At 40.0% G+C, this 18665-nt stretch overlaps 1 protein-coding gene across 1 annotated transcript in view; it reads right to left on the bottom strand.

Moving 5' to 3' along the window:
• LOC147361910 (ATP-binding cassette sub-family C member 4-like) overlaps window positions 1-18665 on the bottom strand; it is a 173905-nt gene that overhangs the window by 71031 nt on the left and 84209 nt on the right. The window contains 1 exon segment of the mRNA XM_086330240.1: window positions 14852-14931. Coding sequence (XP_086186366.1) covers window positions 14852-14931 — 80 coding nt within the window.

The following is an 18665-nucleotide window of genomic DNA, read 5'->3' as shown; positions in this document are numbered from 1 at the left end:
AACTTAGCAGCAGCAGCAGCATGATGTTTATTGCATGCACCAAACACTCTGATAAGAACTTTCTAAGTATCAGCTCTTGTGATACACTCAGTAACCCTTTGAGACAGGCATTACTATTTTTAACAGATGAGAATATTTGAGGTTCAGAGAGTAGGAGTTGTATCTCAAACTATCCGGAGTCAGCAGGTGTTACTAGAGAGATGAGTGAGCATGTATCACAGTAGAGGAATCCAGATGCTTCAGCTATACATGTAGGGATAAAGCAGTGGTTAATTACAAATTCAGTGTAACATATCTAGTAACAGTATTATCTAATTTTACAAATGGAGACAGTGAGGCACAGGGAGAGGTAAAGCAACTTAATGGAGACTGCAAAGCCTCTCACAAAGCTGGGAAGCCCATGTTATGAGCCATTATGACATATTTAAGCTTATTTCCAACATACAGCCACATTTTTATCATTACACTAAGTATTTAAAATACCCATTCCAAAGGTTAATGATTATAACAATACCAGATTCCAGTTACAATGTGTGTACTGTATGTAAGGCCCTGTGCTGAGTTCCATGAACATTCTCTTAATCATCATATTATCCCTTGAGATGATTTACTCTTGGGAAATGATCTTGGTCTAAAAAGACAGCAAGTAGAATAGAAAGTGAAATCATTGGTTGGTGCTGATTTAAGCACCCACCTTTATCAGGAAAAATATGATACACTGGTGGACAATATCAGGCAATAAGAATGCAATTAACATTTAGTGTCTGCCTGCTATGAAAGTGGGGTTGGGTGGTAGGGACTTGCAGATTCACCCAGTCTGGGCCAAGGCCTCCAGTGGATACAAATCCATGGTGATCTGCACAGGGCACAGGGTGTTGGGGAAACACAGGGAAGAATATCTGAATATTTTTAGACAATTCTAAGACTTAATGACTGATTTTACAGGATTGTTTAACAAATAGAAAGAATAGCATGAATGATTTGCAGGCAGTAATCACAGTTGATGGAAATTTTGACCAAAAGCGAGCTGGGATGAGAAGGTTGGGATGCTTGTCTGAGTTAATACTGGTTGTTCTTTACAGATAAGAAATATGAGGTTGGAAGGGTAAGTGGTTGTCCTAAAGTTTCCCAGGAAGGTATTGCTTATCCTGGAGAAAGAGAGGAGCAGTTTGTACTCAGGGAATCCCAGAGCCACAGCTGCAGGCGGGAGGAACAAACAACCAGAACTGTGACTCTGTGGCCAGGAGCCCTTGGGAAGCAAACTGCATAATCTGGATGGAGACACATGTGCTTTTCCTGTTTCTCCCCACCTCTGCCATGGTATTAAAAGAAAACTCAGAGTGAAGAGGATGGAATTCTGAAGGAATAAATTCCAATCATAAGTGGAGAAAAATAGGGCTGTCTGACCTCCCTCCAATTAGACCTACAGAAAACAATTTCTTACAGCCAATGGTTTGATTGTGCATCCCACCATGCTACAACCTTCATGTTCATGGAGAGGGGTCCTTCCAGCTCCTTCTATGTCTAGCCTTTGGTCACTTGGCTTGTCATTGTTGTTTGTCAAAAACAAAAAAAACTACTATAATGTCAATTATAAAAAATCCAAATTACTGTTTTTTAGCAGACTTGCATCATTTGATGGATAACATTCATCCATTTCAATAATCTGGCTCTCCCTAGGTGTCTTCACTAATGGATCAGTCATTAAAGAATCTGACTGCTATGCAGGAGACCCAGGTTTGATCCCTGGGTCAGGAAGTTCCCCTGGAGAAGGAAATGGCAACCCACTCCAGTATTTTTGCCTGGAACATCCCATGGACAGAGGAACCTGGCAGGCTAGAGTCCGTGGAGTCAAAAAGAGTCAGACAAGACTGAGCGACTAAACCACTCCAGGTGAGGGCCTTTTATGACTAACCCAGCCCGGCAGGTAACCTGGGAAGCAGAGGTAAGATCAAAATGAAAGGCTCCATGGAAGCTGTGCCAATGCTTTTTCATTAGGTACCCACTGAAGACCCATTACTAATGCTCTCAGAACCTCTGGAGTTAGGTTTGGTCTTCCAGATTTCACGGCCCTAAATTCTAAAGCAATTCAAAAAGGATGTCTCTAAAGGTTTTATTATACACACACACACACACACACACACACACACACACACAGCATATTGGTTTCCCTAGTGGCTCAGATGGTAAAGAACCTGACTATAATGCAGGACACCCAGGTTTGATCCATGGGTTTGGAAGATTCCCTAAAGAAGGGACTGGCAATCCACTCCAGTATTCTTTCCTGGAGAATTCCATGAGGAGCCTGGCAGGCTACAGTCCATGGGATCCGAAAGAGTTGGATATGACTGAGCACTTTTACTTTTATATGTATATACATTTGTGAATCTTTTATTGCCAGCCATCTCAGACCCTTTATAGAATTTTGTAGAAGATGAAAACAGTATCTAAAAAAAAAGTTAACATCTGAAGAAGTAGACAAAAGTTCCTAGTGTACAACAAACACACAATAAATCCCTTTCTTGAAGCCGACCTCATTTCTTTCTTCTACATTCCCAGGAATTCCTAAAAGGCCAATTCAAGCTACACACAATTCCCCCCCTCTGGTTGGATTCCCGGCCCATCTGATGGACCACATTACCATGACCGGTGCTTCTGCACCACTGTCACAGTATGGCACAGAGACTAGGATGGATATATAGAAAGAAGCATATTGACCCAAGTCCTGATACCGCCCAAACAAGGAGAATTGTTACTTTTATGTATTTTCATATATTTCCCATTTAGAACACACCATTTGGGAAATTCTATCCAAAGTCTATGAATCCACATGGACAAATAAAAAACAAATTTTTAGATGAGATCTTCCACTTAAGAGAAAATGGTGATTTTTCACAATTCAGAAAAATTCTTCAGTTTGCAGAGAATGACAGTCTATACCTGGAGGAGAAATTCCATTAGCCCATTATTGTGCTGAGATAGACCTGCAATGTGGAAGACCTGGCTTTAATCCCTGGGTTGGGAAGATCCCCTGGAGGAGGGCATGGCAACCCTCTCCAGTATTCTTGCCTGCTGAATCCCCATGGACAGAGGAGCCTGGAGGGCTACAGTCCATGAGGTTGTAAAGAGTCAGACACAGCTGAGCGACTAAGTGTACAAGCTTAACACTAACCGAGGGTCAGTGCTAAGTCTTCATGTAAGCAGATACAGTAGCTTGCACGTCTCAGGGAGTTTAGAGATCAGCTCTGATTCTCAAATCCCTCTTTCATCACCTCTGTCTCCTTTGACATAATCAAACCCATAGGTCTGTTAAATCAGGACATTATAAAACATCAGTGAGTCTTAGCTATATGGTGAGATCTACACAAACCCTGGACTTCCTTGTTGACTCAGATGGTGAAAGATCTGCCTGCAATGCAGGAAGACTAGGGTTTGATCCCTCGGTTGGGAAGATCCCCTGGAAAAGAGAATGGCACCTCACTCCATTATTCTTGCCTGGAGAATTCCATGGACAGAGGAGGCTGGCAGTCCACAGTCCACAAGATTGCAAAGATTCGGACACAACTGAGCAACTAACATGCACACACACACACACGTACAAACCCTAAGACTAAGCTTTTCTAAACCTGCCCTTTGCTTGGGATACATTTATCACATTCTTCATCCCTCATTTGTCTGGCTTGGATCTTTTCACAACCATGTAAGCTCTTTCCAACCATGTAAGGACCTGGGTATCCTTCAATTTGCTCCCAACTGAGAGTACTGGCTAACTCCACTGAGAGTGAATGGTGGGGTTTGGTTCACAGTTTGTTAACCAGTACAACAGGAAGCTTCAGGAAAACATGGTGTATTTCTTCTTTAATGTTTAGTGTATCTCATTGAGCAATAGCTTCCTTTCTACTTTTGTCAGGGTTCAAGATTTTTATAAAACTTAAGTCTGGAGTCCACTTATTTGCTAATTTGACAAGGTACACCTTAAAAAGAAGAGCATTATAAAAGTATATCACAGGGAAATCTACTCAACATCCCATGGTAACTTATATGAGAAAATAATCTAAAAAATAATGAATATATGTATATGTATTACTGAACCACTTTGCTGTACATCTGAAATAAACACAGTATTATAAATCAACTATATTCCAATAAAATTAAAAAAATATTTTAAAGAAAAAAGTCTTAAAAAAGCTAAAAGTCAAGGCTTTTGAGCTATATCTTATAAGTAACAAAGCAGCATTTTAAAGTATGTAGAAGAATGAAAATAAGAAAAAAATAGACTCTTGAGAGTCCCTGAGGCAGCAAGTAGGGCAAATCAGTCAATCCCAAAGGAAATCAACACTGATTATTCCTTGGAAAGACTGGATGCTGAAGCTGAAACTCCAATACCTTGGCCACTTGATGTGAAGAACTGATTCATTGGAAAAGAGCCTGATGCTGGGAAAGATTGATGGCAGGAGGAGAAGGGAGCGACTGAGGATGAGATGGTTCAACAGCATCATCAACTGAATGAACGTGAGTTTGAACAAACTCTGGGAGATATTGAAGGACAGGCAAAACTGGCATGCTGTAGCCCATGAGGTCGCAAAAAGTAAGACACAACTGAGCAACTAAATGGAAAAAGACACAAATGAAAAGAAAACTAACTTCTAAGCAGGAAAATCAACAAACTCAAAGTTGGTTCTTTGAAATCACCACAAAATGCAAAAGAAAAGAAAGGGGGGGAAATTGCTATTAATATGAATTAAAAGAGGATAATACAAGACATTGGGCTTTCCTGTAACTCAGACAGTAAAGAAGCTGCTTGTAACATGGGAGACCCAGGTTTGATCCCTGGGTTGAGAAGATCCCCTGGAAAAGGAAATGGCAACCAATATGCTCCAGTATTCTTGCCTGGAGAATCCCATGGACAGAGGAGCCTGACAGGCTACAGTCCAGGGGGTTGGAAAGAGTCGGACATGATTGAGCAACTAATGCTTTAGCTTTCATTGAAATACAAATGATACCATGACCATTATATAGAGAATATAATAAAAATCATAATGTAAAGGATGAATGTCTTTAAAATGACATAAAAAACTAACATAATGACATAGAAAATCTGAATAATTGTATATATATTTAAGAATTTGAATCTTTTATTTTCTCAGTTCTGTTCCATCACTCAGTCATATCCAACTCTTTGAAACCCCATGGACTGCAGCAGGACAGACTTCTCTGTCCATCACCAACTCCCGGAACTTACTCAAACTCATGTCCATTGAGTCAGTAATGCCATCCAATCATTTAATCCTATGTCATCTCCTTTTTCTCCCACCTTCAATCTTTCCCAGCATCAAGGTCTTTTCCAGTGAGTCAGTTCTTCACATCAGGTGGCCAAAGTATTGGAATTTCAGCTTCAGCATCACTCCTTCCAATGAACACCCAGGACTGATCTCCTTTAGGATGGACTGGTTGGATCTCCTTGCAGTCCAAGGGACTCTCAAGAGTCTTCTCCAACACCACAGTTCAAAAGCATCAATTCTTCAGCACTCAGCTTTCTTTATAGTCCAACTCTCATGTCCATACATGACTACTGGAAAAACCATAGCCTTGACTAGAAGGACCTTTGTTGCAAAGTGATGTCTCTGCTTTTGAATATGCTGTCTAGGTTGGTCATAGCTTTTCCTCCAAGGAGCAAGTGTCTTTTAATTTCATGGCTGCAGTCACCATCTGCAGTGATTTTGGAGCCCCCCAAAATAAAATCTGCCACTGTTTGCATTGTTTCTCCATCTATTTGCCATGGAGTGATGGGACCAAATGCCATGATCTTAGTTTTCTGAATGTCGAGTTTTAAGCCAACGTTTTCACTCTCCTCTTTCACTTTCATCAAGAGGATCTTTAGTTCTTCTTTACTTTCTGCCATAAGGGTTGTGCCATCTGCATATCTGAGGTTACTGATATTTCTCCTGGCAATCACGATTCCAGCTTGTGCTTCATCCAGTCCAGCATTTCGCATGTTATACTCATCATATAAGTTAAATAAGGAGCGTGAGAATATAAAACCTTGATGTACTCCTTTCCCTATTTGGAACCAGTCTGCTGTTTCATGTCCAGTTCTAACTGTTGCTTCTTGAACAGCATACAGATTTCTCAGGAGGCAGGTAAGGTGGTCTGGTATTCCCATCTCTTTCAGAATGATCCACACAGTAAAAGGCTTTGGTGTTGTCAGTAAAGCAGAAGTTTTTCTGGAACTCTTGCTTTTTCTGCAATCCAACAGATGTTGGCAATTTGATCTCTAGTTCCTCTGCCTTTTCTAAAACCAGCTTGAATATCTGGAAGTTCACAGTTCACATACTATTGAAGTCTGGCTTGGAGAATTTTGAGCATTACTTTGGTAGCATGTGAGAAGAGTGCAATTGTGTGGTAGTTTGAACATTCCTTGACATTGCCTTTCTTTGGGATTGGAATGAAAACTGACCTTTTCCTATGGCCACTGCTGAATTTTCTAAATCTGGCATATTGAGTGCAGCACATTCACAGCACCATCTTCTAGGATTTGAAATAGCTCAACTGGAATTTGATCACCTCTACTAGCTTTGTTTGTAGTAATGCTTCCTAAGGACCACTTGATTTCACATTCCAGGATGTCTGGCTCTAAGTGAGTGATCACACCATTGTTTTTATCTGGGTCATGAAGATCTTTTTTGTACAGTTCTTCTGTGTATTCTTGCCATCTGTTCTTAATATCTTCTGCTTCTGTTAGGTCCATACCATTTCTGTCCTTTATTGTGCCCATCTTTGCATGAAATATTCCCTTGGTATCACTAATTTTCTTCAAGAAATCTCTTGAAGAGGTCTTTACCATTCTATCGCTTTCCTCTATTTCTTTGCATTGATCACTGAGCAAGGCTTTCTTATCTCTCCTTGCTTTCCTTTGGAACTGCATTCAAATGGATATTATATTTCCTTTTCTCCTTTGCCTTTAGCTTTTCTTCTTTTCTCAGCTATTTGTAAGACCTCCACAGATAACCATTTTGCCTTTTTGCATTTCTTTTTCTTGGGGATATTCTTGATCAATGCCTCCTGTACAATGTCATGAACTTCTGTCTTTAGTTCTTCAGATACTCTATCAGATCTAATCTTTTGAATCTATTTGTCACTTTCACTGTATAATCATAAAGGATTTGATTTAGGTCATAGCTGAATGGTCTAGGGGTTTTCCCTACTTTCTTCAATTTAAGTCTGAATTTGGCAATACGGAGTTCATGATCTGAGCCACAGTCAGCTCCCCATCTTGGTTTTGCTGATTGTATAGAACGTCTCCATCTTTGGCTGCAAAGCATATAATCAATCTGATTTCAGTATTGACCATCTGGTGACGTCCATGTATACAGTCTTCTCTTGTGTTGTTGTGTTGTTTCATTTTACTTTATTTTATTGTTTTGGCCATGCCATGCAGCTTGTGGGATCTTAGTTTTCCTACCAGCAATTGGACCCAGGCACATAACAGTGAAAGCACCAAGTCCTGACCATTGGAACACCAGAGAATTTCCTGAATACATAATTTTTTAATTTTCCACAGAAAATACTTTAAGTCTGGAGGGCTTCACAAAAATATTTTGCAGAAAAGTTTTACCAAACTTTTCCAGGGTACATGAGTCCAGCATTATCATGATATAAAGACCAGATAAAGACATTAAAAGAAGGAAAAATTACAAACGTAACTGTCTTGGGATATTAAACAACATACCAATGAACTGAATCTAGCAATATAAAAAAGATAATACTCCACAATCTAACTTAACTGGGCAAGTCCAAAATGCTCAGGGTTGGCTGTTACCAAGGACAGACTGGAACCCTCAGGTAGGAGCTGATGCTGTTCTCCACAAGCAGAATTTCTTTTTACTTCAGGGAAGGCTTAGTTCTTAAAGCCTTACAACTGACTAAACTGTGCCCACTGGACTATGTAGGATAATTGTTCCTACTTAAAATAAACTGATAATGGATTTCAATCACATCTACAAAATACCTACAGAGCAACACACAGATCACTTTTTGATTGAATAACTGAGGAATGTAGTCTGGTCAAGCTGACACATTAAAGTGGACATTAAAAATGGAAATATTTCCCACGTATTTTCTTGAGGCTACATAATTCTGATACAAAAGGCTGACAAAATATTTTAAAAAGGTAATTATAGACCAATATCCTTCATAAACAACAGATACAAAAATTCTTGACAACCTACATACAGCAATACATAAAAGCAATGCTACATTACAACCAAGTAAACTCTATTCCAGGAATGTTAAGTTTAACTTTTTCAATCTGACAACAGATGCCTACCTACAAAATTGGAATTAATATTATTTATAGTGAAAAAATATATTGAAAAATTTTGCCCTAAGAGTACAAGATTAACTGATCTAACCAATTCTCTTCAACACTAACTGAAAACTCCAGCCACAAGTCAAGAAAAGGAAATAAAAGTCATAATTATTGGAAATGAAGATACAAAACTGTCATTATTACAGCTGACATGACTGTATATGGACAAAATCCTACAGAACTAAAAAAGAAAAAAAAAAAAAAACTACTGCCATCAACTCCAGGCAATGCAAAGTTAATTCACACATAAATCAACTATATTTCTATAGACTAACAACCAGCAAGTTTATAATGGTATCAGAAACAAGCCTTCTCTAGTGGTCCAAGTAGTTAAGAATCCATCTGCCAATGCAGGAAACACGGTTTCCATCCCTGGGAAGAATCCACATGCGCAGAGCAGCTAAGCCCATGTGCCACAACTGCTGAAGCCCATGCACCCTACAGCCCATGTTTTTTTTTTTTTTTTTTTTTTTAACCTTACATTTAAAAAATTTTTTTAATTATTATTATTTTTTTTACTTTACAATATTGTATTGATTTTGCCATACATCAACATGCATCCACCACAGGTGTACACATGTTCCCCATCCTGAACCCCCCTCCCACCTCCAGCCCATGTTTTTCAACAGGAAAAGCCACCAGAATGGGAAGCCCACCCACAGCAACTAGTCACCCACTCTCTCCGCAAATAAAGAAAGCCCACGAGTAGCAAAGGCATAGTACATCCAAAAATAAGTAAATAATTTTAAAAATAATCTAATAATACCATGAATAAATTTAACCAAGAAGTGTAAGATGGCTATACTAAAAATCACAACATATTTCTAAAATTAAAAAAGACCTAAATAAGCATAGAAAGATACATATTCATAATTACAGATCCAATATTGTTAAGACTCAGACTTCTCAAATAACCTATGGCTAAAAGGAAATATTGATAAAATTTTCAGCAGGCTTTTATTTAAAAGCAAATTGGAAGGCTTCTAACATTTACACATAAAAGTAAAGGATCCAAAATGCCCAAATTAACCTTGACAAAGAACTACAAAGTTAGACAATTTAAACTATGGGCTTCATTTCTTTTTAAAATGTACAGTAATTAAGAATGCAGTATTGGTATAAGGATCTAAATATTGGTATAAACTGCAACTTTTGAGGAACAAAATAAATTATACAGATGCAGATTACTTTAATTCAATGCATAAAAGTGTTTAAAATGTGTCCAGAATAATTGGAAAAAATAAACTTCAACCACTAATTACTCTTTCACATACAAAAAGTAGTGCAAGATGCATCAATATCTAAAAAGGCAGAACATAGAAAAGTATCTTCACACTCCTAAGGATGTGCAAAGATTTCTTAGGATACAAAAACATCAACTACAAAAGAAAAGAAAAAAATGGTAAACATTAGATGTGGTCAAAATTAAACCCTGATCTCTACTAAGGATATAAATGGCAAGCCACTGACTGGACGAAAATATCCACAAAGCACTAGTATTACATATATATTAAAAATAAACATCCCTAAGGGGGATTTGAGGAAGAGGTTGGGGAAGGGATCAACACCCACAGAGATCTCAAAATGACAAAGTCATTGTTCAGTGGGAGAGGCTGGAATACTCACTACACACTTTCCCTGACATCTCCACACAGTGAAATGTAAGTGTCAGTGGTGCTGAGACAAGTAAAGGCTGCAAAAGCCAGTGACCCATAATAACCTATTACACTGAGTCTCAGGCTTCGTTCTCAATATCCAGATGCACTGGCCTGTTCTTTTGTGCTCCTCTCTCTGGAAAGAAATGACTGAGGACACCTCCTTCACATCTTCTTTTTCTTGGGCATTTTCACTTCATAAAACTGCAGTCAGTGTTCTATGTGTGCTGAGGAGGTAATGACACAGACCCTCATGGTCTCACCACTGGTTGCTCAAGAGGCCTCAGAATAAGCCCTTTGTGTCCACGGAAGGATGTGACGAGTCAGTTGAGCTCTGCCAAGCTGCTGACTTTTTTTTTTTTTTCCCCTGAATGAGGGGTGTGTGGGAAATAAGCATTTTACAACTTAGTTTTCCTCAATAAATTATCGTATTTTGCTGAGAGCAGCTGTGTGCAAGTTCACACACTCAGAACAGTCCCAAACTTTTTTTTGAAAACTAAAATGCCTAAACTTAAAATGCCTGAATTTAGGCATTTTAACTTCCACATCTTACCTTCAATTTCACTTGTTTAGCAATAGGAAGACTCCTTGGAGATGATGATTTCAATGACAAGAATTGTAGATAATTGAGATCCTTATTCAGTCCTATTTGGGACTTTGGCAAATTGTATGAAAATTATATTGCTCTGAAATAGTTAATGTCAGTGGTCTGTCTTGAAAACAACTGATTTTTATTCTGTGAGTCTACCGAAGAAAGCATCCATTAAAAACTTTAAGGATTACAAACCTAGAATCTGTGTGATACAAACTCATGAGATGATATTTATGTGCCTGGAAACTGTCTCTGAAAATACCTTTAATGCAGCATAATGTCATTTTGCCAAAGGCAAAAGGAGACGAGGGCAGCAGAGAATGAGATGGCTGATGGCATCACCGATTCAATGGACATGAATTTGGGCAAACTCTGGGAGATAGTGAGGGACAGAAAGGTCTGGCGTGCTGCAGTCTATGGGGTGGAAAAGGGTCAGACATGACTTAGCGACTGAACAATAACAAATGCCACTGTCATCAGACTATTTCTCTTACCTAAAACACACGTGGTATTTTTAAAATTAGGTATCTATTACTTAGTGTTCAACATACATTTAGATGTTATGCGAAAAATAATATTAAAATGCCCTCATTTTTATCTGCACAACAAACCTTAGGAAGCGAGTATTATTTTCTCCATTTTACAGAAAGGAGAGTGGGGCAGCTTTGTGGGGGTAGAGATGGTAAGAGGGAGAGCTGGGACAGGGGCTTAGAAAGGGAGACTGTGGGGCTCTGGACTGCCACAATTTAAAGCTGTTGACACCATGAATGATTATCAGGTGCAATCACACCACATAAGTTGATTTTTTATGCTGTTTTACTTCATCCTTAGAAAAAGTGAACAGCTCCAATTTTCCCAACAACTCTAATGCGACTGAACGGGAAACCTATCTGGTAGCTGTCAGTGTACAGGATGGTGCACAAACTCATGATCGCCCTCTGTTGGGAGGCGGTCTCTGAGTTACATCGTCTTAATGGATGGATTGTCCCGCAGTGTGGACCACTACACAGAATCCAGGCTTTTCATTAGCCACACTTGGTATCACTATTACAAAATATTAGATAAATTATCTGATATTCCATTTATGAAATCTCTCATTTATGAAATGAGAAGGAATTAGATGAGGAAAAGAAGTAATACATACTTTAGAAGTAAATACATACTTGAAGTAATAAAAATAAAAACGATCAAGAATTTTCCAAGGTTTAGCAAATACACCAAGGATGAGCAGAACCATCAAAAATGAGTTTGAACACATTTGGCTCTAAACAAAAGTGAACAACACCATTCCAAGCCTTTCCCTTCCCCCCTCTCAGCTGGTGACAGACAGAAAGACTGGGTCCCACACAGGAACTCTGCTTCTACCAGCACCTCATGCCCCACCATCCACAGAAGCCTTTTCCTCTCCTCTGGGATCAAAGGTCACCTCCTAGAAGCTCTGGCTACCCCTGGACTAGGTTCCTTAACTGCCTCCAGCCCCCACATACAGTTTGCCTTCCAAGATTTCCTCCACGGAGCTCCCACAATTAGGATTCCAAAGCCATCAAGGGGTGAGTCTCTGAATGTCTTCCTTCCCTGGGGGACTGGAGGAGACCAATAAGGACAGGGCTTCATGCCTGACTCACCCCTGTACCTCAGGGCCTCAACTCTAATCCCTGTTTGTTGAAGAGAAGGAGGGAAGAGAGGGCAAAAACCACCCACCATCGCTCATACTCCCCTCCCAGAAACTAAAATCTCAAACAACCAGCAACATCTCCTCACACCCTACATCCAGATGGGCCTCTCTTCTGATTTATTCAAACTCCTTCCAGGAGTAGCCTGTCTTCACCTCAACTCCCTCCACGCCTCCTGAATTTGCAGCCCTTTGCTCTCTAACTCCTCCCATCTGAAACCTGCTCCTCAGGTCACCAGACACCTCCTGATTTCAAATCAATCAACAAGTTTCCGTGGACTCACTTTCTCGTTTGCACTAAACAGACCTGTCTTCCTTAGGTCTCCACTGTATCTCCTCCTCTCATCCTTGCTGTTCATTATGTGTCTTCTGTACTTCCCTTCTCTCTCTGCTTCTCTCTGAATATCAAGCCTTCCCTAAGCTTCTGATCTTGGCTCCTAAACTGCTTCCCTCTCTCTTGGCAATATTATCCATCTTCAGAGATTTAACTACTTGCTCAGTGAAGAATACATAAGCTCCATGCTCATGCCAGGCCTCTCTATCAAAGAGCAGACTCTTACTTCTAATGAACTACAGGATGCCTCCACCAAACTTCAAGATAATTGAACTACAAGTGGTAGAGGAGGGAATGGAAATCAGCTGGACTAGAATTTTCTCTCCTCTTTAATGAGAATATTTCCTACTGAAATCAGGTAGCATCTATCCCTGTCCCTCTATATGCCATGCAAAATATGTGACAAATTTTAATTATGAGGACTAACAAACCATAAGCTAAGAACACAGTGGAAACCCAACCTTGGCCTAGCTTACTGTAGCAAAGAAACAGAACCTTTCACAAAATCCTTTCAAAGGAATTCACAATCACTGTCAAAACATGACACTGTTTTCAGGGAAAAATTGTTTCTGGGGATAAATTATGTAGCTAAACCCAGCAGGGCACATTTATAAAATAAGTCTGCAAAAGAGAAGAAAACAATTAGACATCTTCGCAGGAAAAGTCCTCTGCCTCTGAGTCTCAGCTTAGTTCTCACTGGTAACAGTGGAAGTCTTGCCCACTGACTGCACTGTCTGTAGGACCATGTTGCACTGTTCATTGCTGCATTTCTGTGTGCAGCTTTGGACAAATGCATTTCATTTCCAAAATTAACACTTGGAAAGAAAAAGTAAATTCCCCACAGGCTTAATCACTGATAAGTAGACAGAATAACAGAAAAAAAGAAAAACAAATACACTCCATAAAAGCAACAGCACTGAATATGACAATGAGAGCTGAGATGACCTAACATCATTCCTTAGACTCTCAAGTTCACAGACAAACAGGCTGGGTAGAAGGGATTTCTGTAAGTCTTTGTCTCTCTTTCTTTTTTAAGAACTACAAGTGGTAGATAAGGAAATGGCAACCTTAGAAGGAAATGGCAACCCACTCCAGTATTCTTGCCTGGAGAATCGCAGGGACAGGGGAGTCTGGTGGGCTCCCTATGGGGTCACACAGAGTCGGACATGACTGAAGCAACTTAGCAGCAGCTTAGCAGCAAGACAGAGTAATCAGCTTATGAAAAGCAAAACTGCCTACAAAACCAAAAAACATTTTCTGAGATGACTTTGGTCCCGTAATCAAATTACTGGCTTAAAGCCTTTGTATCTTCAATAAGCGCTCTCTATTGTCCTTTTTGGACTTCCCAGGTGGCTTAGTGGTAAGAATCTACCTGCAGTGAAGGAGACTCCAGAGACACAAACTTGATCTCTGGGTCAGGAATATCCCCTGAACCAGGAAATGGCAACCCACTCTAGTATTCTTGCCTGAGAAATCCCATCAATGGAAGAGCCTGGCAAGCTGCAGTCTATGCAGTCACAAAAGAGCCGTACACAACTTAGTGACTAACAACAACATTGTCCTTGTTAAAGTATTATTCTCACCTTATTTTTACCCAATCTTTGCTTTGTAAGTAACCACACATGGCTTTATCCAAATTAAATGCTGCACTAAATATTTGTCCTCTGTGGTAATACAATGCATAGTGCTTGTGCTCAGTTGTGTATGACTCTTGCAGCCCTCTGGACTGTAGCCCACCAGGCTCCTCTATCTGTGGAATTTTCTAGGCAAGAATACTGAAGTGGATCATCATTCCCTTCTCCAGGACATCTTCTAACTCAGGGATCAAATCCATATTTCTTGCATCTCCTGCATTGGCAGGTGAATTATTTACCACTAATCTAGGCTATCTTTCCATGAGAGGTGATTATTTCTATATTATGAAATGCACTCACAGTAAAGGGAATCCACGCCAGACACCTGGAAGGCAGAGGGAGAACCACTTACCCAGCATGCTGCTGCTTCAGACCAACCTTGACGTGACTGTGTAGCCACTCCTGCCCCAGGTGTTTCTCATGTTAACTCGGCCTTCCCATCACAACTGCACCTTTCTCTCACAAAAATGACCTTTACTGAAGATAACAGTATGCATTGCCAGGCTGAAAGACCATCCTTAGCCCCTGTGAGAAGGCCTTGAGAAACAGGCACTCTGCTATTCCCTGTGAAAACTCTGACAGGACTGTTATGTTACCTGGATGAAATCTTGAAATATCAGAGGCAGCAAGTCATCCATATGCCCAATGTCTTTGGAGAAACGATTTAACATTCTTCCTGCAAGAACAGGATATGAGAAATAGCTCATTTCCTCAGATAGAAGCTTTAAGAGAAACAATTCATGAACAAATCAAAACAATAATTTTGAAGAATATATATTTAGGAACTTCCTTGGTGGTACAGTGTCTCCAGTGCAGGGGACATGTGTTCAACCCCTGGTCCAGGAAGACTCCACATGCTGCAGAGCAGCTAAGCCTGTGTGCCACAGCTACTGAAGCCCATGTGCCTAGAGCCCGAGCTCTGCAACAGAAAAAGTGACCACAGTGTGAAGCCCAGGCACTGCAATGAGGAGTAACCCTTGCTCGCTGTAACTAGAGAAAGCCCACATGCAGCAACAAAGACCCAGTGCAACTAAAAATAAATAAATAAATCTTTAAAAAAATAAAGTACACGTATTAAATACTTTCTGGAGAAGGAAAAGGCAACCCACTCCATTTTTCTTGCCTGGAGAATCCCCATGGACAGCAGGGCTGGTGGGCCACAGTCCATGGGGTCATAAAGAGTTAGACACAACTGAGTGACTAAGCACAATTAAATATTTAATGCATTAGGCTTCCCTAGGGGCTCAGTGCTAAAGAATGTGCCTGCCAATGCAGGAGACATAAGAGACAGGGGTTCAATCCCAAGGTCAGGAAGATCCCCTGGAGGAAGAAATGGCAACCCACTCCAGTATTCTTTCCTTGGAAATCCCATGGACAGAGTAGCCTGGCAGGCTACAGTTCATAGGACTACAAAAGAGTCAGACATGACTAGTGGTAAAACAAGAACAAATTTAATATATTACAAATTCATATGAAATAAGCCAATGTCAGTGGTAAAAAGAAAGACAAAATAGGATGATACCTAAAGAGAAACAAAAATACCACCAAATGGAAGTGGTTGGGGAATTGAAATTGAGCCCTGATTTTTAAAAGAATGGGGGAAACTTCTGGCAGTATCAGGAAGGGTTGGTGGATTTGAGAATTTCCCTCCCTTTAGATCCATCCCATCGAAGACTCACTCCAAGAGCTAAATCAACAAACAAACAGTTGCAAAATACCTGAGTTAATCCTAACTGTCACACCAATTTGGCTTTAATTATCAAGATTAATTTCTCCAAGTGATACTCTTTAAATCAACAAAATTATAACCTCTCCGTAATTTTTTTTTTCCCTCCAGATGCCTCACAGCACCTCACATTTTGGAAAATTATGGATTGTGGCCATTTCCCAGTTGTGAGTTTACTAGTCAGGTAATAAGTTGTTATTTTCAAAGGAGTACCGGGTGTGAAAAGCACAGACTTGTGAATAAGCATCTAAGAAGACCAACGGGATGTAGACAGGAAAACAGAAATATTACTAAATGACTAAGATTGATTTTATTTCCCTTCTCATAATCCACAATAATAGTATATCCTTAAGGCTGCAGAATAAAATATGGGGAATTTCTGGTAAATATCTGGTATAAACTAAAAATGTCACTTGTCACATCAGTAAACAAAGGATGCTGCAGCCACCCCTGAAATGGTGCTCCCTGAGGAGACTCAGGATGAGAAAGAACAGGACACTGTCCCCAGACAGGGGAGGTGCACATCATAGGAACTGTAGCAGGGAGGAGCCAAGTCTGACTCCATGCTGGATCTGTTTCTTTGACCATTGCTATTCACTGCTTTTGTCAAGGAACCCTGCCCCTCTGCACGAAGGTTAAAGCGGCTTTTTTTCAGCTCACAGGGAGACAATCTGACCCTCACCAACTGTGAATGGATGCAGAAAAGACAAAATGAACAAATACCCTCTTATTGTACAAGATAAATGGCCTTTTGACATTATTTCCTTGCCTCCTCTCCTCTCTGTTCTATAAAAGAACCAGGCATCCAGACCCAAATAAGATGGTTATTTTGACACATTAGTCTACCATCTTCTCAGTCTGCCAGGTTTCCAAATAAAGTCATTATTCTTTGCCTTAACACATTGTCTGTAAGATTTACCAGCCTTGCGAGGCAAGCAGAGTGAGCTTGAACTTGGTAACAAGTAATACCAAATAATACCTTAGTGCGGTTTTCTCTTCATGCCATCATATATCACAAAGTCCACCATAAACAATCTATTACAAATTCTACTTTTGAAAATAAACACAGGGAAGAGTTCAATATAATACACTGCTAAAAGAGTAAATAAGTGATGCCCCTAAACCTTTGAGCCTATCTTTGCAATACTTATTTGGGCTTCTATTTTCTTGAAGCAATGAAGTTCTGATGATAGATGCAGGGGGGGAAGACAAGATACACACTGTGTATGCCTGCTGCTCTTGGATTACTGACCTTAAAGATTTAAACTTTGTTCCAAATCCTTGAATAATAATCAGAATCTGGAGATGCCTACAGGTCATCAAGAGCCTGGTTAACAATGGTCACAAACTCAGTCCCAATCGATGCTTACAAAATTACAATTGCAGTTTTCATATTAACAGGAAAAGTAGAGCAACATCATAGCCATAATAGCAAAGACTCTTCCAATCACTTCCTCACTCTGGCTTCATAATAAGGTGAAATCTGCATGTGCCTTTGCAGTTTACCATCTTGTGCTCCTCATAATGCCTGAACTAAAGAACATGTGTTTAAAAAGTTGACTTAAAACTCAATTCAGAAAACTAAGATCATGGCATCTGGTCCTGCCACTTCATGGCAAAGAGATGGGGAAACAATGGAAACAGTGACAGACTATTTTTCGGGGCTCCCAAAATCATTTCAGATGGTGACTGAAGCCATGAAATTAAAAGATGACTGCTCCTTGGAAGAAAAGCTATGACCAACCTAGACAGCATATTAAAAAGCAAAGACATCACTTTGCCAACAAAGGCCCATCTAGTCAAAGCTATGGTTTTTCCAGTAATCATGTGTGGCTACTATACATGGACTATAAAGAAAGCTGAGCGCTGAAGAATTGATGCTTTTGAACTGTGGTGTTGGAGAAGACTCTTGAGAGTCCCTTGGGCTGCAAGGAGATCTAACAAGTTCATCCTAAAGGAAATCAGTTCTGAATATTCAGGAAGGACTGATGCTGAAGCTGAAACTCCAATACTTTGGCCACCTGATACGAATAACTGACTCATTGGAAAAGACCCTGATGCTTGGAAAGACTGAAGGCAGGAGGAGAAGGGGATGACAGAGGATGAGATGGTTGGATGGCATCACTGACTCGATGGACATGTATTTGAGTAAGTTCTGGGAGTTGGACAGGGAAGATGGACAGGGAAGCCAGTCCATGGGGTTGCAAAGAGTTTGATATGACTGAGCGACTGAACTGAACTGTTGAATAAATCTGTACAAGATGCTGCCCTAAACAATCTTATTTAATCCTCACAACAGTCTTGTGAAACAGGAAGGGCAGCGGTCATTCCCATTTCACAGGAGAGACGTTCCCAGACACCGTGTCAACATCCTCACTGAGGTTCATTAGGCACTGAGCCTGTCCTAAGTGCTATGAATGTATTAACCTGCTTAATGCCCACAACATCAAGATACTGGTAAGTGTATGAACAATATCCTCATTTTATAGGTAAAGAAATTGAGATGCAGAGAAATTAAGTAACTAGCATATAAGTATTAACATAACTATAATTGGCTATTACTATTAGTAACTAGCACTAGGACTGTACCCAGGAATTTGGCTCCTAAGTCCATACTTATAATCACTACAACATCCTGCCTGGAGATTTTCCTGCCCAGTAGTATCTACCTACTTTGGCCTTGA

This window comes from Bos grunniens, chromosome 12 (assembly GCF_055505025.1).
Source record: "Bos grunniens cultivar Pamir isolate PY7600 chromosome 12, Bosgru_T2T1.0, whole genome shotgun sequence".
In the NCBI taxonomy this organism is placed as follows: domain Eukaryota; kingdom Metazoa; phylum Chordata; class Mammalia; order Artiodactyla; family Bovidae; genus Bos; species Bos grunniens.
The sequence above is the reverse complement of the archived record's forward strand: the minus strand, read 5'-3'. Positions and strand labels throughout refer to the sequence as shown.